The 24376-nt window shown below is 50.3% G+C and overlaps 1 protein-coding gene across 1 annotated transcript in view; it reads right to left on the bottom strand.

Annotated features, from left to right (window-relative positions):
• The window catches only part of ATP13A2 (ATPase cation transporting 13A2), a 70760-nt gene that overhangs the window by 28818 nt on the left and 17566 nt on the right, over positions 1 to 24376 (bottom strand). The window contains exons 2-11 of the mRNA XM_073316703.1: positions 20029 to 20102; positions 17143 to 17310; positions 16604 to 16662; positions 14877 to 14988; positions 14695 to 14774; positions 8088 to 8165; positions 6362 to 6431; positions 5009 to 5143; positions 3831 to 3897; positions 860 to 991 (exon numbers count right to left, since the gene is read on the bottom strand). Coding sequence (XP_073172804.1) covers positions 860 to 991; positions 3831 to 3897; positions 5009 to 5143; positions 6362 to 6431; positions 8088 to 8165; positions 14695 to 14774; positions 14877 to 14988; positions 16604 to 16662; positions 17143 to 17310; positions 20029 to 20102 — 975 coding nt within the window. The remainder of the gene's footprint in view (positions 1 to 859; positions 992 to 3830; positions 3898 to 5008; positions 5144 to 6361; positions 6432 to 8087; positions 8166 to 14694; positions 14775 to 14876; positions 14989 to 16603; positions 16663 to 17142; positions 17311 to 20028; positions 20103 to 24376) is intronic.

Here is a 24376-nt window from a genome sequence, read left to right on the forward strand (position 1 = left end):
GCCACAGAGGGCTGCGTGTTCTGATCTGGGCTCCATTCCTGTAATATCTGAGCAGCTCACAATCTTTTACAAGTAGATTTATCCTCCCAGTGCCCCTGTGCGGCAGGGCAGGGCTGTCATCCTCATTGCACAGACCAGGAACTGAGACACTGATTTTTAGGTGCCGAAAGATGCCGACAGGTGCATAGTGGGATCTTCAAGAACACCTGGGTGTCAAACGCCCATTGAAATCAAGCACTGAAATCAATGGGAGCTGGGCACAAATGAGGCGCCTATCTGCATCTTTGTGTGCCTAAATACCTGTAAAATTCTGGCCTTAAGTGACTTGCTCAAGGTCATGCAGGAAGTCAGTAGCACAGCAAGGAATTGACCACAGATCTCCCCAGTCCCAGACTATTGCCCTAACCCCGGGACCAAGTCGCCTTGTGTTCCAATGGATGGCCAGAAGGGGTCACTGAAGAGCTTCCCCCTCTCATTCCAAAAGAGGCTTAGGGTACGTCTACACGGCACTCAGAGGTGTGAGCGTAGCCCGTGTAGACTTGCCTGAACTAGCTTTGCTCTAGCTGGCTCCAATAAGAATAGCAGCGAAGCCATGGCAGCATGGGCTGGACAAACCTGCCCAGGCCCCGGGTATACACTCGAGTCACTAGCCTGCCCTTCTGCTGCTTCACTGCTATTAGTTGAGTGGTGACGCTCACAGCCCATCCTGCTGGCGTCAGGGAACACAGGCTCGGGCAGACAGCTGAGCTCCGATTCCTTGTGTGCACTGCTAATGGCAGGAGGGGGACAGTCAGGTCTGGGTAAGCAGAGATCTCTGCATCCCACAACATACCTCTCTCGCGCTCCCGCCCCTGCTCACCTGTCAGCATGCTCTCGTTGACCATGCACTCGCCGGTTAGCAGCGCAGCGTCGCAAGGGATGACGAACCCGTCGGAGGGGAGACTGATGCAGTCGCCTGGCACCAGGTCCAGAGAGCTCACCACCGCCTCTTCTGCAAAGGCAGGCAAGCCACAGCGCACTCAGACTCCTCCCACTGTAACAAGCAGGCACGTGGTGCTTGGTACCGGCAGATCTCGCAGCGGCTTCCAAAAGGTGTTAAATAGCACTGCCCCCGGTTTACAGAGCGGGGACCCAGAAGCCCAGGGAAGGGGCTCCCCCAAGATCACGCAGCAGGTCAGCAGCAGAGCAGGGAACAGAACCCAGGGCCTTAGACTGGGACCAAGGAAACGCAACACAGGCCACGTATCATGAGCAAATATCGCCGCAGCAACAGTACACTTTGGGTGTATGTGGGTGGGTGTGTCTTGTACCTTCCTCCTCTGCTCATTGCGGGACAGCCTGGCAATACCACTCCCGGCACACACCACGGGGATAAGCCCTCCTAGATTCGGTCCTCCAACTCTTCCCTGCGGTGCTTTAAAGCAGTGACTCTCAACCTTTCCAGCGTACTGTACCCCTTGCAGGAGGCTGATTTGTCTTGCGTACCCCCAAGTTTCACCTCACTTAAAAAGAACTTGCTGACAAAATCAGACCTAATACTGAACAATTGCGGACTCTCTCATTTTTACCATATAATTATAAATTAAATCAGCTGGAATATAAATACTGTATACATACAGCAGTATAAACAAGTCACTGTCTGTAGGAAATTTTAGTCTATACTGACTTTGCTAATGCTTTTCATGCAGCCTATTGTAAAACTAGGCAAATATCTAGATGAGTTCACGTACCCCTGGAATACCTCTGCGTACCCCCAGGTTGAAAGCCACTGCCTTAAAGCAATGGATCAGCCTCCATTTAATCATTAAGGCATTAAAGTCCATATCCCCACTAAAGAACTTATGCAAATCGCTCTGCCTCGGATCAAGGCTGAAATTGGAGCTAACTGGTTCATAATCACCACTTTAAAGGCTTAAAAGGATGTGCCGTGGTGCATTTAATATCTGTGCTCTGAGTGGCTGCTCAATTATTTTATATCATGGTAGCCTTGCACTGATAGGCACACACAGCAGGAGATGCCATCCCGCGGTGGGTAGATAGCGAAACTAAATCCCCGCCAGCCACCGTAAGAGAGAGAACCTTCCAAAGATTAGATACAAAAAGACAAGTCAGCAGGGGCTGGCGGGAATCAGTTCTTTAAGTCTCATGTAATTTTTAACCTTTTAACTTTAATCTTGTGATCACAGGGCGCGAGACCCCAGGCAAACAGCTGCTTAGCAAAAGTTAAAAAAAGAAGCCAGCCTTTTATCTGCCGAGAAAATTTAATTTGAACTAATAAGGCGGCTTACTGGAGTTCAGTGGAGAGGCAGTTGTAAGAAATTCTGCCTAATGGAGCATGATTAAGCTGCTCAGCTGGGCTGGTTTACAAGAAAACTCATACGCAACATTTCTTAAACAGCAGGTACGTTTTTCATGTTAGAAAGGGACAGAGCAACGACCTGCCTAGGTTCCAAGTTTAGATGTTGTGTTAGAGGTTTTACAAAGCCGAGTGCAGCCTGCCTTAGTGGCTAGAGCACTGTACTGGGACTCAGGGGACCTGGCTTCCATTCCTGGCTTTGTCTCTAGCTTGCTGGGTGACCTTGGGCAACTCACTGCACTGCCCCATCCTCAGTTTCCCCATCTGTAAAACAGGAATCATGATCCTGGCCTCCTTTGTAGAGCATTTGAGATCTACTGATGGAAAAGCACTCGATACTACATAATAATAACCATCCCGAGTGCCTCACAACAGCACCTAGCTTGCTAGAATGAAAAGCATTTCAAAAGCTGGATTTTCCTTTCACTCGTTATATGGTGTTACTTTCTGCCATTCGCTTCCTTTTGGACAATGAAGATAAACGCGTATGTTCCCCTTCTCCTTGCCAAGGGCGTTTCCATGCGCACTACAGACATACAAGCCCTTATCTTGCAGACCTGTGCATGGCTTTCCTCACATGAATGGAGCTGCTCGGGTGGGTGGAGCCTCCTTACACGTTCACAATCTTGGGGCCATTGGAAGGAAAAGTTAAAATCCCAAATGCTGTTTTCATTGGAATGCTGAAGCTCTCTAATCAAAGTGCTTTACAAAATACCACCATCCCCATTTTACACATGGGGAAACTGAGGCACAAAACCAGCAGGTGAGTGGCAGAGCAGGGAATAGAGCCCAGGTCTCCTGAGTCCCAGTCCTGTACTCTAGCCACCAGACCACACTGCCTTCATAATCACAGGGGAGCAAATTGTGTGTTCTATCTGATTTAAATCTAACAGCGTCCTTACACACGGCACTCTTTCACAATGCCTTAACCCTCACCAAGCCTGGCAGTTTACACGCGAGATTTCATTACGTCAGCAGCTCAGGGGGAGTGCAAGGCCTGACGGGGGGGAGGGGGAGAGAGTTCACAGCCATGCAGCCAGCACAAGGCTGGTGCACCACTTGAATCCTATTTCAAAGGCTTCAGTGAGACTGGAGTGGCACATGGACCTTGTGCATGGGTGAATTTCATCTTATGAGCAAGGATCTTAATACTTCAACCATCCCCACTGAAGTTACTGGAAGTGCTCATAGGAGCAAGCATACATGCCCGATAGCATTTGCAGGATCAGGGCCTAAGAGCGTAGCCTTTTCGTTTTGCAACAAGCGAAGCATCCAGTCCAGGCTACCCTCACCATCTCAACCGACCCAGCTGCTCAGAGCGAGGAGGATGGCACCACAGACACGGTGTGATCTTCCCCCTTGTAGCTCTGCCAACAAAGGCCCATTTACCTCAGCGCTGATGGTGCAGAAGCTCATGGCATCTGCCTGCCTTTCATGCGGCAGTGGAGAATTACAACCTACTGCTGCTGCTCACCTCCAGCGGCTCGGTGGACTCTCACGCTGATGGCCATCTTCACCATGTTCCGCAGCGTTATGCTTTGCTGCAAGAAATCAAAGAGAACTATCCGCTAGCAGGGCAGGGAGGGCTTTACACCCGCACTTCGCAGGGGCTAGTCCAGAACGGAAATGGCACCACGTGACGGCGGCAGGAAACCCTCCCCCCCGGATTCATAGACGTTAAGGCCAGGAGGGACAATCTAGTCCTCCACCGGCCCCGTGATGCCTGCACCAAGCCCATAACTTCTGGTTGTACTAGAGCGAATCTTTCAGTGCTGATTTCCAGACTTCACTGCTGGAGAATCCACCAGATCTGGCTCTGTCCTGTACCATCTTCGTCTCGTTCCTTCATCTCTCCTCTTCCTTCTTCATCCCCCTGCCCCATCCCCTTTCCCTTTTATGCAATAAAGGCATCTCCAGTATAGAGCAGCGATGCACTGCGCCCAGGAGGATACAAACCCCAGAAGCGCCCTTGGGTTGCTAGGGCTGGTTGTTTCCAGGCAGTGCCGCAGGGACAAGAGCCAGGGGATGCAATAGGCCGTCACACGCTTTAAATGCACTTGTGTTATGACTGAAAAAGTGAGAGCTTGATTTGGCTGTGTGCTGATAATTGCTGCTCCATCCCACCCTTCGCCAGTCTTCCTGGCTAGGAAAAGACTATTGGAAAAAGGCTTGCAACTGTACAAGGAATGCAAACAAACCACCCCCTTGCAAGCAGCGCACATGCGGCAGAATGCCGGCCTGCAGGAAGAATGGGGACAAAATGGAAGGAATACTTCTCAAGAGCTCTTAGCCCCACATAAAATAAAATTGGCCCCAAACCAGTAATTTTTGTAGCCACGGTGGTCAGGGATACAACCCTATGCTCTGGGTGTCCCTGGCCTCTAATTGCCAGAAGCTGGGAGTGGATGACATGGGATGGATCACTCGATTGTCTGTCCTGTTCATTCCCTCTGAAGCACCTGGCATTGTTTCACGGTTAGAAGACAGGATACTGGGCTAGATGGACCACTGGTCTGACCCAGTCTGGCTGCTCTTCTGTTCCATGGGTGCAGAGCGGGAGTTGCTCAGCATCCCCGGAGTAACCCTGCAATGCGAAGGGGACAGGAGAACGCAGCCATTTGTCCCTCCCCTCCCAAGAGGCCGGACACCCACCTTTCTAGTCTCGTAGAGAGACAGCCCTATGGATACTGCAGAGATGATGAATATGCAGGCAGCGTAGTAGTAGTAATTGTCACAGAGCCACAAAATGATGCTGAAAACCTGGAAGACGTAGAAGGGATTCAACACCTGGAAAAAGAGAAAAAGCAGGGGGCCTTTAGGGCAATCAGCATACAAAGAAACTCTCAGACTCAGTACGTGGCAGCTGGTTGAAAGACAGGGAGATTAGGGTGCTATTGGCCGTGCTGGGAAAGCTGGTGGACAGAGCACATCACGGCCCTGGGTTCTTCACCCGCTGGTGCAGAGCACAGGGCTCCACATCCTGAGGAGCGCAAGCAAACTCCCGCAAGCTACTGATGGGCGTGCCCCGTCTGAGCTAGGAGATGCTACAGCGCTTGTCCGCGGCAGGTACCGCAGCCTGCCCGCCATTAACCGTAACCTGCTGTGGCCTGGCTGCCCCGCCTCTCACGTCTCACCCACACCCATCAAGTCTGGCTGACTGGCATCTGCTAAAACGGTTGTCATCCTGCTGTTGGTGAGTCAATATCCCCACCCCTTCAGAGTTAGGAAAGGGACTTCCCCAGGCCTCCAAGAAAACAGCAAAGACCTGACCTGGCAATGCATTACAAACCAAGAGGGGGATGCGAGGAGAGAGAAACCACCACGCAGTTCACCCCATCCACACCAGCCCAGCCACTGAGTGGAGATATGGGAAGAGCAGTGGGTGTTTTTCAAAGGTCTCTTCTGAAAATCCACATTATGGGTCACTGTATTAGAGATGGGGCAGGTGCTGAGCTGGGTTCGCAGACAGTGAAACGCAAACCACAGAACATCTGTTAGTCGGCCTGCTCCTGGAGGAACCATGGACCAAGGGAGATCTTGCCAGGGCTCCCGACTGGGTCATGTCCATGTGCCCAACACGGAAGGACATAGGAAGAAGAATGCATTACAGTAGCACCTAGAGGCCCCAACTGAGATCAGGACTCCATCGTGTAGGTGCTGGACAAACGCACAGCAAGGAAGTTTGTAAGCGCTTTGGGGCAGGGACTAACTAGACAAGACAGACACAGGAAGCAACTAGCCCAACGTCAACCCATAGATCAGTGGCACAGCTGGGAATAGAACCCAGGACTTGCAACCTCTGGTCCAGAGCCCTAGCCACTAGGCCCCTGCACTAGTACATATTTAGCAGGGTTTTTCCCTAACAAGGGGCTTCACAGAGGGCCCCATCTTGTCCCGCCAGGCCTGGCTAACAAGGAGTCTATTTCTGCCAGGTCTGAGGAGGGGAAAGCTGCTCTTTCCCTTCTGCGAAAGGCAACAGCCACATTACACGTTGTAGCTTTGTACCTCATGCACCAGCAGCTGGAGGTAGGATTTGACCGGCACATCGATCAGGTTTGGCCCATAGACCTTTCTCCTGTGCAGAACAGAACAGAAGCCAGAGGTTTTAGGTGAAGACTCGGAATTTCAAACTTTCCTGTTAAGCGAGCTACACATTGCCCAGATCTCACCCCCGGCTCGCAGTGCCAATTTAAAGTGGAGCACAGGGTAGCCAGCCTACCGCCGTTAGGGAAGTCTCTACGCCAGCTAGCAGTGCACACAGATCCCGCCTGAGGTTTACTATAACCCCGGCCCCCCACCCCTTCCTACGGTTGTTAAACGCATGAGCGCATCTAGTTGGTTAAGTAGTCATAAGTTCTTTGGGCATGAGAAGAGAATCTGACCTCTCTGGGGAGCACCCAGCACAATGGGGCCCTGAACCATCATAATACATAGCGCCAGGAAATAAGTCAGGCAGCTGTAAAGATGGATGCCAAGTGGTGGCTGGGCAAAGGGGCACTCAGAGTGGTCATTAGCCCTTTGACCTCTAGGGGGAGGGCGCCACTCTCAAGGTAGGTTAGGATACAAATGAAATTAACACTGTGATCTCCACATAATAGCTAGGGAATCCTTATTTACATCACCCAAGTTATTGCATAATTTAAAAAAAACCCAACCCTGATGTTAAAGCTGACTGAACATTTTAGACGTCTACCCGCCCTGCTCCGGACACACGTCTGTATCTACAGTCGGTCATCAGGGCCTGTACTCTGCAGTCAAACAGCCACATCCCCTAATTCGTTATAACCGCCATGCTCCCCACCCAAGCTTTGTTGCTGCTCGTTAACAACAGGTACCGAGGTGGCAGGTAGCGAGCTCTTTGGGGCAAGAAGCGAGGCTTTTCTATTGACAGCGGAAGTGCCTGGGCACATTCTGGGGGGGCCGTACAGGGAACAATAAAGCTGCTAATCAGAGCTGGATCCTGCGCTCATTTAAGTCAACGAGAAAGCCCCCGTTACCGTTAACGGTGCAGGATCAGGGTCTACCTGGGACCGTGTCCACAAAGCTGGGATAGCAGGAGCCGCAGCTCAGAACGGCGCCGCCTCGCCAGAAAACCACTGCCCAGAGCCCACCTGCTAGTTCTCGCAGGTGCCATCAGTCACCCGAAAGCCGATCTGCGGGGCAAGTAGCTGCGCCAGGCAGTGATCTCTTCAGTCACACAAGCTCATGGGGTCGTGCCTGGTTTGCTACTGGAGGGGAAGCCTCTGAAGCTAGCGCTGGTGATTCAGAAGGTGGTGGACAGAGGATAGAGTCAGGCCCCAGCAGGGCATTTGGGGACATTGTCCTGCTGGAGGTGAAATCTTTCGGAGAAGACCTGAGAGGGGCCGTGAACACTTGTCCACGGGACTTTGCATAAACCTGGGCCCTTGTGTGATCATATTCCGATTTCCCTTGCACTACACTGACACCTGAGTGGGCTTTCTGAGCTGATCAGCCAGGTTCCAAATTCACGTGCTTTGCATTTGACTATAGGAAGGCCAAAGCAAGCCAGAACGCACAAGGCACAGACTGTTGGCATGGAGGGATTAAAATCCTGCACTGATCTGAGACAGCTCTGCTCCCCCTCCCATAGGTTAACTACACACCAAGCTTTTTACGCTTCCTTGCCCAAACCAGCTTTGCCACTCCCTGAAACAGCCCGATCTGCAGCCAGACCCATCCCCAATCATTAACAAAGCCACAGTCTACTTACCTGGTGCTGTGGTCTTGATGGTTGAGGCCTGACCGGGAGAGATGGATGTCTGCACAGGTCCAGCCGTCATCTAAGACGCTGAAAAATACATGCACCAAAAAGAAGAAACCTGGATTTACACACGTCCAATAATAGCCAAATCCAGGTGAGGGTACGTGGATAGAAGTGAAGGCGACCAGAACTCAGGGACACATGGATATTATCTCAAATATCCTGCATTATGAGGGGAAGTAAACCACGTAAACCTGACTCTTAGTTTTATTAACCATTCAAACAATACTATGCTGATGCCATCACATACCAATCAGTTATGCAGAGATGGCTGTCACGGTTAGCCTCCTACAATGAAATCTACAGTATTACACAAACTGGGGAGAGTCCAGAGGAGAGCAACAAAACTGATTGGAAGGTTCAGAAAACCCATCCTCTGAGAGAAGTCTAAAAACCTGGGCAGGTTTAGCTTTGGGAAAAGTTGACTGAGGGGGGACCTGAGAACAGTCTTCAAATACGTCCAGGGCTGTTACAAAGAAGATGGCGACCAATTGTTCTCCGTGTCCACTGAAGGTAGGACAAGAAGCAAAGGGCTTCATCGGCAGCCAAAGAGACTTAGGTTAGAAAGTGGGGAAAACTTGTCAACTCTAAGGGTAGTTAAGCTCTTGAAGAGGCTTTCAAGGGAGGCTGCAGAATCCCCATCAAGGGAGGTTTCCCATCAAGGGAGGTTTTAAAGAACAGGTTAGACAAACACTTGTCAGGGATGGTCTAAATATACTTGGTCCTGGCTTGGGGGGTGGGGCAGGACTAGACAGCCGCTCGGGGTCCCTTTCAACCCTACATTTCTACGTTATAGACCTATGCAGCACACGCACGTGCCAGGATTCCGACTGAGTTTCAACATTCGTCAGTACCTGCAGATCTCAACAGTACAATAACTGAAATAAAACATTTTCAGATCAATTGGTCTGACAGAGCAGACGGACAGGTAAATAAAGCTGAATTAAAGCTATAAATGCTAAACGCTAACACAAGTGCATCAGGGGCTTGGTCCTGCTTTGAGCAGGGGGTGGGACTAGATGACCTCCTGAGGTCCCTTCCAACCCTGAGATTCTATGATTAAGGTTACAAGGTCAAGCCATAGGAAACCAGGACATTGTTCACCGGTGGGAGTAGACAGCTCACACTCTGGCCTAAGGCAGCTCTGGCAACATTAATGCTGGCACTGGGCACTTGCTGCATATTTTATTGTACATATTTGCAGAGCGGAAAACATTCATTCAACACAGGAAAAAGGAGTTTTAAAAGAGGCCACCCAAACCAACACTACAGATGTGCCGTGTAACCAGATGAAAAGCTCTTCTGAAGAATCATTACCCTGAAGAAGTTGTGAACCCCCAACTCAATCTTTGTGTTGCATTAACGGAAGCTTTATGCATTTAATCTGCAAAGTGGTGGGTGTGTGGCTTTTTGTTTTTTAAACAGATATCAGAGGACTGCTACCAGAATTTCCAAGCTGTTGAATCAAGAGGCATATGCTCAGCTAGATGCACAAGAATGCATCTTTCTTAGTGCGCACCTACTAATTAAAAGGACTGGTCTACCTTGCATGCTCCACGGACATTTTCAAATGGCTGCAACTGTGCTAAATTGCAGACAGTCCGCTGTTCCTGCCCCCAAACCAAGCAAGGACACTAACCCAAAAAGAACTATGGCTATGCGATGTTCCAAATATTTTTGAAGTTCTGATCACTAAAGTTTGACTTTTGATCAAATTTAAGAATTTTTTTCTGAAACATTCACCTTTGGGGCTGATACTTTTCATGCTCAGATTCTGCTTGAAGATATTTATATGCTTTGCACAAAGGAGGTCAGAATCACTACCCCATTTTACATATGGGGCAACTGAGGCACAAATAAGTGATTTGCCCAAGGTTGCCCAGCAGGCCAGTGGCAGAGGAAGGAATAGAATCCAGGACTCCTTGGTCTCAGTCTAGTGATCTCTTTGCTGGGCTACGCTACCTTTCTCTGGACTATTTTCCATTCTTAACTACAGAAGGTGCAATCAAGAACCTATAACAATAAAACCTAAGTACAATCACAATCAATGACACCGAGATTCTATTATGGTAAGAAAATAAACCAGAACCCAGCATTCACACAGAAACACTGCTAACAGACCTGCTTGGCTGTTCACAAAAATCTGTCTAGCAAAACTAAATGGTTTAATTTTTCTCTGATCATTTTAGCCAGATTAAGAAATTTATTTTTTTAAAAACACCCCTTGGCTCCGGATTTTCATCTCATCGTCAGGAGGTATCACGAGAAACCTCAAATCACAAGGCCGAAGGGGTGATCGGTGTGTCGTCACAACCGATTTGTGGGCACAACAGCCTCTATAGAAGCCCTACCTATGTGAGCTTGGGAAAAATGTATTCTGAAAGTTCACACCATGAAAAGTTCCGATAGGGGATCAGTCAGAAAGCCTCCCAGGAGAGGTGGAGCAATGTGCTTTTCTGTGCCCAGATCCAGAGCTCTCACCCCCTGGCCTCAGGAGTAACACCAGAGACTTATTTCACAGTCCGATGGCTTCAAACTCTCATGGTTTGGACTTCAAACAAACCAAAGTACAGCTTAAAGATTTTTAAGGCCATAAGGAACTATTCCATCAGCTAGTCTGACCTCCTGCACAGCACAGGCCCGCCGAGTTTTTGGTGTCACTGTCCGGATCAGAACTCCGCTTTGAGTTCAATATACATGACACAAAGGGGGGAAAAAAAGCTTTGAGTCAACAAGAATTATCCTTTCACGTGTATTTCCTCTCCACACTCCAGCTCGGAGCCTCAACATTTCAGATGGCAGCCTGAACGCTCTACAGATTTGCAGGCTAGTTCTGGGGGCTGGCCCAGGATGAATCCCCATCCTCCAGATCAGGGTTTCCTGTTTCATAAGCACACAGCATTGCAGAGCTGCATGCAAGAAGCCACTTCATTGTGCTGGCCTATTAAATCACTTTCTTTCTGCCTAGGCGTGGTTCTGGTAGGGTTGGCTTCTTCTTAGGCTTGGCTTCACCTATGCAGTAGCATAACCACTTTAGACCTCAATCCAGGATCAGGACCCCATGGAAACAGATAGGAGGGAAAATACCATCCTTTCTTCTCCAGGGAGATTACAATCTAGAGTCAAGGTGATTTCATGCAATCACCATTAGACAAAACCAAATCATCCCTCTCCTCTGAACCCTCTGCCACTAAACAGATGGACCTAGGTAAGGGCAGCGGCACCCACAAGCCATTTGCTAAGGGGGAATCTACACTAGGAAAAGTGTCTTCTGTTATTAAGAGTCACCAGCCTCCGTCGTCTTACAACTGGACTTGGTACCATCTGGCTGCCAGGGCAGACACGTGGGGTGGGGTGCACTAGCCATTTCTAGGTCTCTGGGACACTTTCTGCAATGGACAGTGAAGAAAACTTGATCCTAATGGTACTTGCTGCTAAACCATTTTCCACCTTGGTCCATGAGACCTGCTCTTAACGCCCACTGTCAACACCAGGTTATTTGCCCAGTGCAGGCCACACTTAAGGCATCACCAAACCAGGTGAGGAGATGGAGCAGATGCTCAATATGGGGATATGAACACAAGTCATTTTAGCCCCATCCAAAAGCACACAAACTGATGTGATCTCACCTCACACATGGCACTGAATCTGCTCCCATTAGCTGGCTTAGCCGGATGGAGACACAACAACATCTGAACCAGGTTTCCTCAAGCTGGGTCAAAACAGAGTTTGAATCCAGTCTGGCCAACCGGGTTCTCAGCCCAGGGTAGATGGGGGAAAGAGAGGCACCTCCAACTGGCTCATCTTTGTAAATTGTGAATATGTGGCTGCGACAAGGAGGGTCCAGGCACCCCCAAGAGAGAACAGGAGAACAGGACCCCCCAGCCCCGCCAAATAAGCAATTAAATCAACAGGGTTATTGTACCCTACATATGTGTTGAATAAGAGAACTGTGCTCAGAAACTTCAACTCCATCTCACAGCAGAGGTGAGTGGATCAGACAGCAAGAGGCACCACCCAAGTCAGGTGTTTACATGAAACCAGCTTCAAATAACCATCTGTCGCTCAGCCCAGATAAAGACAACGGTGGACCATTAAAGTTAATGGAAAACCATTGAGACAACAGAGACAAGGTGGGTGGGTTAATACCTTGGTTGGATCAACTTTCGCTGGTAAGAGACACAAGCTTTCCTCTCTTTCACCAACAGAAGCTGGTCCAATCAAAGATATTAACTCACCCACCTTGTCTCTCTAACATCCCGGAACCACAACAACACTGCATACATTGAGACACCTGAGAAATTTCCCCCACAACTGAAAAACCATGAGTCACCATGGGCGGGGGGAGGGAGGGGGGGAGAAGAACCCTTTTAAAGCAGGTTTGTGTCTGAGCTTTGGTATCCTGAAGCTGTCTATGAAACACTGGAAACCCCCTAAAGCTAGGGGGTACACTGGGAAATCATTCAAAAGCAACAGGTAACTTGTATTAGGCCTGGTCTACACTAAAATAAGGTCAGTTTAACTACGGCCGTCAGAGGTGTGAAAAATCCACCCCCCGAGCAGTGTTGTTAAACTGACCTAAAGTCGCCGTGTGGACACTACTTGGTCGAAGGAAGAATTCTTCCATTGACCTAGCAACTGCTTCTCAGGGAGGTGGATTAACCACAGCGATGGGATGGATTAGTGTCCACACTGACACACTACAGCAGTGCAGCTGGGCCACTACAGAGTTTTAAGCGTAGACAAGCCCTGAGAAAAGGGATTTTATCTCACGCAAAAGTGTAAAGCCTGAGGGTGTCTCTGTGTTTATTTACTGTGTCACTTGAATGGGTTGGGTCTCTCGCACAATTTCATCTCTGAATCGGTGGCTTTTCTATTCAATAAACCTTTTGTTTATTTTCACCCCACGCAGGTCTCTAGTGGGCAAACCACACGGATGTGGGGCCCAAAGTCAACTGGTGTCTGGGGGCCTGGTTTCACACCTTTGAGGGTGACGCACCGGAGGGGAAAGTCAGCGTCTGTTGGTTAAGACCTCGGGGAGGACAGATTTGGGGAGACTCTGGACGGGAAGGACTGCTGGTGTCACCCTGCAAAGACTGGTGGATGCCAGGGTGAGACCTTGTGCTTATAGGCCAGCTACTGGCATCAGGGCTTTGAACCAAAGTTGCACAGCATAAAAGCCCCTGAAGTTACAGGGCAGGCGGTGACAGAACCCCTGACTGGTCCGGGCGATCACCAAAACGTCACAATGGAGGACAGTTTCTAGAGCAGGCAGCTCTCTGATTCGCCCAGCCAAGAGACAAGGAGGACAGGCTTGTGGTGAAGACATGTGCCTATCAGAAGATCCAGGTTCAGTTCCTGGCTCTGGCCTCAGGCAAGTCACTTAGTCACTGTGCTCAGCTCCCCAGCTCCCGTTTGTGCATCCCACTCTACCCTCCTGTATCTGCCTGTCTATTTGGGCTCCGATTCAGGACAACATTTGAGGCATGTGTTGAACTTTAGGCATGCGCTTAGATCAGTGGAGGGCAACTTGCGGCCCGCATGCGGCCCATCAGGGTAATCTGACTGCGGGCTGCGAGACATTTTGCTGATGTTGACCATCGGAGGCTCAGCCCCTCGCAGCTCCCAGTGGCCGCGGTTCTCTGTTCCTGGCCAATGGAGCTGCGGCCTGTACGTCTCTGCAGCCAGCCGCTTCCTGCAGCTCCCATTAGCTGGGAACGACGAACTGTGGCCAAGCCTCCAATGGTCAACATCAGCAAAATGTCTCGTGGCCTGCAATCAGATTAATCTGATGGGCCGCACGCGGCCCGCAGCTTGCCCACCACTAGCTTAGATGCTGTCCTGACTGGGGATGTTTTCCAGAATCAGGGCTTCAGCCTGTAAGTTCCTTGCGGGTGGGGCAGGTCGGTCTTCACTGCAGAGCTAACTTGGGCTTTTTTCAGTTGTTGCCCCCAACCTCTCTCCCGTGCACACACAAAACCCTCTCACCTGAGTTTGGTGGTGCTTTCGTTCCAGGCTAGCTGGCCTGGCTTGGGGTGTGAGTTAGAAATCAAAAGCCATTTCCATGTGGGCAGGTAGCCTGCTCGCTTTGCAGTGACAATGTCGGCTGCATCCCTCGATCGCTGACAGTCCTCCAGTACCTTCCCACCATTCCCCGGGTGCCCACAAGGACAGACAAGTTCTCTCACAATTCATTGGGAAAGGATTGTAGAGAGGCTCAGCTCACTACAGCTAAAAGCACCATGGCCACAATGTGCCCCCAGTAAAACATGCATGAACGTAACACCTGTGAGGACGGGCAGGGCTTTGCCATCTGGCTGCTCACACCCAAGCGAGGCCAACCCAGGGTGCTCACCCGAGTTAACTCCGCAGTGAAGACAGACCTGGGGTGTCTCTACAGCACCAGCACAATGGGCCCCGATCTCTGCTGGGGTCTCTGGATACTACTATTGTGCAAATAAAGTTACTGAGGGTCACAGGCAAGAAGAGTGCAGAAGAACATTCAGTAGAGCACGGAGGGGGAAAGTTCTTCCAGCTGAGAGGATGGCTGCCATACCTGACCTTGCAGTACGCCTGCCGTCTTTCAATCCAGATGTAGCGCGACCCTTCAAAGAGATAGTAGCGCACGACGTTTTTCTAAACACACAGAGAAACACGTGACGGAGAGTCCCCAGCTCCCAGCATGGCTCAGCCCCCTCTAGGACAAGACCCAACAGGAAGCAGAAGGAAGGACGTTACCTCCTCCTTCCTTTGAAGCCGGACGGTGTCTCTGCTGTCGTCTTCGTCCAACACTCCAATGGCAACACTGGTTCTCCCATCGTCTGCTCTGGCCCCAGGATGATGCTCGAGGCTTCTCGGGAAGAAGAGTGCAATGTCAAAAAGCCCTGCTCCTGAATAAAGGCCCCATCTCTAGGTGCTACTCTGAGCACAGAGCTTCAATATGCAAGGGCTTTGGGAACCCTGGGGAACTCCAGGAGCCTGAATTGCAACTACACGCAAGCCCATCTTGCAGAGCCTCTTATACCAGCGATGCATGCAGGCAATCCATGAGATGGGGAGTTAATCTGGTTCTGACTCCACTAAGAAATAAACAGTTGAACAACAGTTGTAATCTAAAATAAAACCAAGGTCTTTTCTGGTTATCCATGATCTGTAGCCAGGGTAGGCAACCTATGGCCCGCGTGCTGAAGGCGGCATGCGAGCTGATTTTCAGTGGCACTCACGCTGCCCGGGTCCCGGTCACCGGTCCGGCAGGCTCTGCATTTTCATCTAATTTTAAATGAAGCTTCTTAAACATTTTAAAAACCATATTTACTTTACATACAACAATAGTTGAGTTATATATTATAGACTTCTAGAAAGAGACCTTCTAAAAACGTTAAAATGTGTCACTGGTACGCAAAACCTTAAATTAGAGTGAATAAATGAAGACTGGCACACCACTGCTGAAAGGGTGCCGACCCCTGGTCTATAGGGTTTCCCAGAGCAATTCCTGCACAGGTGAGACCTTGCTAGCTGTTATAAAGTGCTCTGGGGATGCAGAACCCTCTGCAGGTGTAAAGCGTGGTTCTTCTCTGAAAAATGACTATGAAGAAATGGCAGCGTCTCATGCAGCCAATCTGCGCCCTGTGCATATTCAGGATCACATCTGCCTGCTTTAGTAACTAGAAACATATTCTGGTGCTTTTCACTCCTGTTAGCCCTGCAGGATCCAACATTATGTCACCCAGGTAATCTAGTGATTAAAGTGGAACCATCAACTTAATCACACTTCTGTCTGAAAGGGTTTTGTTTTGTTTTTTAAAACCTACCATTGTTATTTATTACACCCAAGATCACTAGAACTGAAAGATCAGAGGGGAGAAAACACTATTTTACGAGTTTGTTTGCACAGTGTTACCCATTTCTTTTGTTTGTTTGGGTCTTTCACACAGCAACAAGGGAGAGAGAAGAAAAAAAGCAGGAAAATGTGATTGTAAAACACCACTTGTCAGATGGATTCAGGGGCTGCTATAATATCTGAAGCTATTTTTGTACAGCACCTTGCACAATGGAGTTCTGGTCCGTGACTGGGTGCTTGCTATGACAATAAAATAAAACAATCCAATTTTTCAGAGCTGGTTGGCTTTCAAAGAGATGGTGACTTTTGGACTCCACAGGTATCGGAGTAATAATCAATCGTATATTCAGTGGATTTAACTGCGTTTCAGTGGCATGGTGGGTTTGTTCATACCCCAAATGCAAATCAGCGCTCTGGGTGCATGAAATGGAACAAAAGCTGCATAGCTGCAAGGGGTTCAGTTTTGCACACCTCCATTCACGTCCATTTCATTGTGTTTCAGACCACAGTGGAACACACAGCAAGCCCCTCAGGGATCATTCACTCTCTTGGCAAAATCACAATGGGATCATTTGAGCACTGACCCAAACACTCAGGAAGGAGTGAATCCACAAGTCCCACTTACCTGCCCTCGCCGAGCTGTTCAGTTTGCACCTGGGTAACGAAGCACTGCCCAAACTGGTCCTGGAACATACAATTTCAAAACAAGTGCTTGAGGAAGGCTGGCCCCGGGTTTAGGGTGCTTGCAGGGGAACAATAAGTCCAGGGCTCAAGTCATTGCTCTGCCACGTAATCTCTGTGACACCTTTGGCAAGTCACTCAGTCGCTCTGTGCCTCAGTTTCCCCCCTACCTTTTCATGCTGTGGGAGCTCTGCTTCCACGCTTTGCACAGTCTCTGGTTACTGGCTGATAACATGTCTCACAGTGGCACCTGCAGCTCCCACGGAGATCAGGACCCTACCACACTAGGCCCTGGATGAGAGCTTCTGCCCTGAAGAATTTAGAAACTGAATTAGGCAAGGCAGAGGGTGGGAGGAAAGGCGCCAAATTACAGATGGTCACACAGGGAAACTGTGGCAGAGCCAGGAATTGAACCCAGGTGTCTCGACTCCCAATCCAGTGTCTTCACCACCAGATCCTCCCTCCCTCTCCACAGTTACTCACGGTGACTATGAGCCAATCGGCTTGCCGCAGACGACACGGCCTGCACTTTGCTCGGACCTCCAGGCTTGGTTTCCAGCGGAAGACGATCAACAGGATTCCTGCCGTCAGCACGGAGAACACGTAGCAAAGGATTATCCGCCATGTTCTGCTTTGGTAGCCGCTAGCCTCCTGGGAAGAGAGCACAGGCAGGAGAGGTCAGAGCTCAGTCCAGACCAAGTCACTGCTCTCCAGGGTAGAGAGCAAGAGGCGGTGGCAGCAGCAACGGGCAGCGGCCGACCTTAGAACCTGCCAGTCCAGGCGCGTCTGACTTGAAGATCTCACTGGGTTCCAAGAGCCACCTAAAGGAGTTGCTAATGGGCCCCGCCACCCAGGCCAAGTCCACACAACGGCCTCATTTGACATGGGTAACGTTGATCATAGAATCATAGAATATCAGGGTTGGAAGGGACCCCAGAAGGTCATCTAGTCCAACCCCCTGCTCGAAGCAGGACCAATTCCCAGTTAAATCATCCCAGTCAGGGCTTTGTCAAGCCTGACCTTAAAAACCTCTAAGGAAGGAGATTCTACCACCTCCCTAGGTAACGCATTCCAGTGTTTCACCACCCTCTTAGTGAAAAAGTTTTTCCTAATATCCAATCTAAACCTCCCCCACTGCAACTTGAGACCATTACTCCTCGTTCTGTCATCTGCTACCATTGAGAACAGTCTAGAGCCACCCCCTTTCAGGTAGTTGAAAGTAGCTATCAAATCCCCCCTCATTCTTCTCTTCTGCAGGCTAAACAATCCCAGCTCCCTCAGACTCTCCTCATAACTCATGTGTTCCAGTCCCCTAATCATTTTTGTTGCCCTTCGCTGGACTCTCTCCAATTTATCCACATCCTTCTTGAAGTGTGGGGCCCAAAACTGGACACAGTACTCCAGATGAGGCCTCACCAATGTCGAATAGAGGGGGACGATCACGTCCCTCGATCTGCTCGCTATGCCCCTACTTATACATCCCAAAATGCCATTGGCCTTCTTGGCAACAAGGGCACACTGCTGACTCATATCCAGCTTCTCGTCCACTGTCACCCCTAGGTCCTTTTCCGCAGAACTGCTGCCTAGCCATTCGGTCCCTAGTCTGTAGCTGTGCATTGGGTTCTTCCGTCCTAAGTGCAGGACCCTTATAAGATCCCCGGGTCTTGCTGCTTAGAGTTTATGGTAAAAAACCCACATCCAATGTACTCTCAATTCTACCCATTTACCCTGTGATGGGGGATTTGCACAGGTTCCAAGGCCAGGAGGACCATTCTGATCCTCTAACCCAGTGGCTCTCAACCCGTGGCCCAATCAGCACATGGCTGTGGCCCAAGTGACGTCCTCAGGGCCATACAGGTCGTCTTGGATGTGGCCCACAATGGTAAATAGGTTGCGAACCACTGCTCTAGCCTGACCTCCAGTGCAACCCGGGCCAGAGAACTTCAGCCGGTGATTCCTGCATCAGCCCCATAACCAGCTGATCTAGAGCAGATCTTTTAGCAAGAGTCCACTTTTCATTTAAAGATTCGAAGTGATGGAGATCCACCATCAAATCTTCCTTCCTACCTTTTGCTCCAGTTATATATCTATAGGAGAGAGGTCAATTGCTCTAGCAATGGCAGGGTAGAGACGAGACACACTAGGCCAGTGGACTTTGAAATAGAAATATATTAATTATTATCTGATTGTCTTCCCTCATAGCACGTAGAAACCCCAGTCATGGACCAGAACCCCACTGTGCTCGGCACTGCACCAACACAGAGCAAACAGACTGCCCCTACTCCAAAGGGCTGACAGTTTAAGTAGAAGACAAGAGACAATAGCTAGATACAGCTCAACCAACAGGGGAGTAAAAGGAAAGAACGCGACAATATTGGTCAGCATGACAGACCGTGGGCTCTGCCCACCAGCCGCCTAACTGATGGCTTTTGCACAGGCATCACAGCAAAGGAGAGATTTACCGGTGGCCTGGGAGGAGGAGGTCACTTCGCCCATGTTTATGGGGAGCAGCTTCTGAGCCTGAGGGGCAGCCTAGGACAAACCACGTAGGTAACGGTCTGAAAAGTCAACCAGTGGGCGATGGAGGCTGGCACCGTGTGCGGCTCAGAGGTGTGCTCACGCCATCATTGGTGGGATATTGTTTCTCTTAAAAAACCGTCATCATCATCATAAAAAAAAAAGGAATGCAAAGCATACAGCCCCTCCTGATAAAAGCCTTAAGTCACTAAACTTCCTGGCACTGGTGGATTGAAAACAGGGTTAACCAGAGCAAAGCTGCTTTGGTGGGAAACAAAGATATCCCAGAACCAAGTTTTGGAAACCATTGGCCAGATCCAGTATCCACTGAAGAGAAGCGGAGGCTTGCCATGGACGTCAATGAGCATGAGATCAGGCCTCACGTCCGCTCAGCTAATAGGCTGTTCAAGTGTCGCTGGTGAGGACCCAAGACAACAGTGGAGCGTGGCTGACCACGTGCCCCGACGGCACGGTTCCACAGGGCACGGCGGGAAGAGGTTGGATACATCAAGTCGATCGCGTTGATGATGCAGCGCCGGCAGAGTGGCCCGAGATAGAGGCACCAGCAGAACCGCCCACCAGCAATCAGGTGTCTCCTTTCACAACGTCACACGCAGTCCTTTACTGAACACCCTGCGTGGCATAACGCAGCGGAAAATATTAATGCCTCCATGCCTGAAACCAGCTCCCTCGAAGAGCTGTACCCCTAGCCCTACAGAGAACCCATGGCTGGCCATCTGCTTGCAAATACCCCCTCTCATTTTTGACCTTGCAAATAACCATTGACAGATATTTTCATGATCCGTTCTGAAAATTTCCTTGCATTTCCCCACCCAAAATCCTCCTACGTACCATGCAGGATTTACCAGGGCCCTGCAGGAGCGTCCCGTAGACAGGGGGCTGGTTTCCCAGCAACTTGCTGCTATCTGTGAATGCAAACAGAGGAACACCATGTTACTTGATGGGTTGGTGGTACTTCCCCATTTTCCCAGAATCGGAAAAGGCTCCAGCACACGGAGATGCACGGTGGGTCCCGACAGCTGCATTTGGGATCCTGCTAATGGCTCAGAGCAGCGATTCTCAGCCTGCGCCTCCAGAGCCAGCCACGTGAGTGGGCTTGGGAAGCACACAGGTCTGACGGAGGGGAATGGTGACCAAAGGGGGCTCCCAATGGAGGCTGGTAACATGCGAGGCAGACAGCAGTCACGGCAACCAGGGAACAGCTGTGCCAAATAGTTTACAGCCCACAAATGGGTAGAACTGTTCGCTTTGAAGACTGTTTTCACTATCCAATTGGTCGTCTTAGGGTATGTCTACACCACAACTGGAAAGGGGATTGTAGCACATGTCGATCTAGCTAGCATGAGTACCAACAGCAGCGAAGCCATGACAGCACGGGCTGAACAAGCTCAGCTGGGACCCTGGGTACGTATGCTGAAGTCAGTGCTAATGCTTTTGTTAATAGAGCCAGGAAGATTAAAGCTAGCTGGGTATGACCCTACATGCTGCAATCCCGACTGACTTACTGTAGACACACCCGGTACCGTTTCTGCAATTTGATTGGAGCACCCCAGCTCCAGCACCAGTGCATATATTAACAAACGTGGAACAAGGAAGAAACTTCAGATAAATCACAGACTTCTTAAAAAAAAAAAAAAGGAAATTAATAAAATCTTGTTTTAAAACCAACCCGAAACCCACCAAAAACCAAAAAAAACCAAAACCACCACCCTACTCCAAGCAGTTTTCACCCTGAAAAGGGAGAAGTGCCAGAGATTACCCAGTCCACTATTACTGTTGAATTTACATAAGAGGTGCTCAGATACTGCGGTGCTGGGCAGCACTACAAACTCCCAAGACAGAGACATGAAAATCGAACCCCCCGACGAATCATAAAGAATCAGCCCTGGGATGTAAGAGAACATCCAGGAATCCTTCGTCGTGCCTTTGGGTCAGCTCTCCTCATGAGCGATACCAACACCCGACCCTGACTAGCAACCCAGCATCGGGGCACCGGGGCTTTATTCACCAAGGCTGCAAGGCCATGTACCCCTGCGTCAGGCAGGAAGGTGATCTAATGTCTATGTGGAAAAGGTAGCAAGAGATGCTGGCCAGGCTCCTGGCCTTGCCGAGACCTGCCCAAAGGGGTGTTTCACTTCAAAGCCAGCTCTCGAGTCTCCACTCCCACGGCTGCCTCAGCTTTGCCATCAGCAAGTTTCCTTCATTGCAAAGCGTCCCATTCCCAGCCCCTCCCTTGTTTCGGTTGTTCACAGCAGCAGGTGGTATTAAACAAGGACTTTTCACAGAGACAAATACACGCAACGGCACTGAAAGCAAACACAATGACGACAAAGCTTTTAAAACATTTTAAATCAAGGATGGATGTTTTCCTAGTACAAACAGAAATTAAGCTCTCTGGCCCGAGTTCAACAGGAGGTAAGGCTATGATCACAGAGATCTCGTCTGGCTTTAGAAACGACATATAAAACCAGCCATTAGCACGAGGCGGACAACGGCATTAAAACCTAGTGCAACAGCCAAGTAATCATTAATGTTTCCCTGGCACCTGCCAGGCAAGGATCTTCAAAGAGCTTCTCAGCTACCAGGGAATTAAACTCGGCCCTTGTGGGGCAGGGATGGTGATGATTATGGGGGCCGGCAGTGGGATTCATTCAGCAGAAGCGAGACTCCAGTCTCCGGCCACAAACCCAGCTACCAGAAAAAGTTTTTCATCCAAAACATTTTTTGACCAAAAAGGGGTGGAAATACCCCTTTCAAATTTTGGTTGAAGTTTTCAGTTTGCTTTTCAAACAAAAAAGAAAACTTTGTTCCCTGCTCCCTCCTGATTTTCTGAAATGCCTCAGTTTCTCCATCTGTAGAAACTTTCCTGCCTCAGGGTGCATCTGGGGAATGACTGTGTATGGGCACTAGAGGTTAATAGTGTTGTGTGTGAGAGAGACGGAACATTCATACACAATATGCAGCTGCATTTTATATAGTATCTTCCATGCAAACTGTATCACTAAACACTTTATACAGTTACACAGTCACAAAGAGGAGAGAGAGGGTGTCAAAAGATGTGGAGCGTAGCAGGGGAATGAAACGATTTGGAGCCTCGCTGGAGGCAGAGATGGCAGGAGATGCAGTGGAGAAAGCTCTTGCGATGAAAGCGCTGAGAACGTGAGGGTAAAGAGGTGGAGGATGGTTCATAGAGGCCTTTTTTTTTTTTTTTAAAAGGCCATCTTGACTTGAACCCAGAAATGAATGGGGAGCCAGTGCTGTTTGCATGGAGTTGATGAGCCAACCCCAGCGCAGAAGAGCAGAGGTGTGGACATAACGAGCGAGCGACGGCAGGTCTGCACTACAAATTCACAGAGGTAGGGCATCCGGTGAAGACGCTCTAAGCCGACGGGAGAGAGCTCTCCTGTCTGCTTAATAACTCCACCTCGGCGAGAGGCGGTGAGTGTGTCCCCGAGAAACGCTCTCCTGTTGACGTAGCGCTGTCTGCACCAGAGGTGAGGTCGGTCTAATGACATTGCTCAGGTGTGTGGATTTTTCACACCCCGCAGTGACGTAGTGGAGACCAGCAGTTCTCAACCAGGGCTTTGCAGGCTGGTTTCAGGGGGCAGCAGGGCCCTGTGCCTGAAGTGTGGAGCCCCGAGCCCTGGTGCCTCCAGGAGCTGAAGCCAGGAGCAGAGCCATGGGGAGCCCCGACACCTCCCAAGGGGCTGAAGTCCCGAGCCCTGGCACTCCCCCCTAGTCTAAAGCCCTGAGCCCCAGTGGCCCCTGTGGGGCTGAAGCCAGGAGCGGAACTGCAGGGAGCTATGGGGCTCCCCCTGCGTCTAAAGTCCTGAGCCCTGATGCCTCTGTGGGGCTGAAGCTCCGAGCTCTCCAACTGCCCTGAGCCCCCGTCACCTCATGGCTGAAGCCCCAGCCTCTTGCCTGGTGGCTGAAGCCCTGAGCCCTGCAGGGCTAAAGCCCCGTGGGCCCCCCCACCCCACACACTCGGTGGCTGAAACCAGGAGCCCCAAGCCCCCCACTGAGCCCTGGAGTTTTTAATAGTATGTTGGGGGGGTTCTTGGAAAGAAAAAGAGTTGAGATCCCCTGGTGTAGACCAAGCTTGAGTGAGAATATTGCCTCCCCCTGTAGTTAGAGACAGCCCTGGGCAAGCAGAATAGCTGCAAAGCATACAGAGAAAGGGTGCAGCAGAAGAGAAACCCTGGCTTAGAAGTTGGTGGTTTCAGCTAACTAGAGCTGTTTGGAAAATGCTCTGTATTCATGCACGAATCTCCTTGGAAATTTTTCATGGAAGTTTTTCAGTTTCTCAACAAAACCAGACTTGCGTGAGCACGTGTGTATCTATGTGTGTTTCCCCTTTTCCTTTTCCTCTCCCCTTTCCTCCCATCACGGAAGGCCTAAGAGACTTGCCCAAGGTCCCCCAGGAAGTCAGTGGCACAGCGGGATTGGGAACTCAGGAGCTGGATCCCAGCTCTGATGAGAACAAGATGCCTCACTAAGAGCATTTCCGCCTAACTACGTAACACTGTAAAGCAGTGTCTACAACGCTGTCGTGCTTTCCGGCTCCTGTGACTCAGTGACAGACGAGCATGGCATACAAGCCAACACTGACAGACCACAAGGATTCAACAGCCGTATCCGGCCTCAAGACGGCACAGTAATGGATTCCATGTCCTCAGAATGGCATGAAATCTTTGCACTTGTTCTCTCCTTGTTTACAGCTGCACCAGATCTTCACAGCTCAGCCCAGACTTTCTGAACGAGGCCGACATGCATTCCGGACCCAAAGGCATGAAGACACAGCAGCCGTTAATAGACTGGTGTCCTCCTGATGCAATCATCCTATTCCTCCCACTCCTTCCCACTGCCTCTTTCACTTAAAAACGAGGAAATCCAGCATGCTATCTTTACAGCTCCTAGAGCAGGGGTGGGCAAACTTTTTGGCCCAAGGGCCACATCGGGGTTGCAAAACTGTATGGAGGGCCGGGTAGGGAAGGCTGTGCCTCCCCAAACAGCCTGGCCCCTGCCCCCGACTGCCCCCCTCAGAATCCCTGACCCATCCAACCCCCCAGCTCCTTGTCCCCCGATTGCCCCCTCCTGAGACCCCCACTCCTAACTGCCTCCGGGACCCCACCCTGCTCCCTGTCCCAACCCCATCCACACTCCTTTGTCCCCCCCCCCC

Source organism: Lepidochelys kempii, chromosome 18 (genome assembly GCF_965140265.1).
Source record: "Lepidochelys kempii isolate rLepKem1 chromosome 18, rLepKem1.hap2, whole genome shotgun sequence".
NCBI classification, from domain to species: Eukaryota; Metazoa; Chordata; order Testudines; family Cheloniidae; genus Lepidochelys; species Lepidochelys kempii.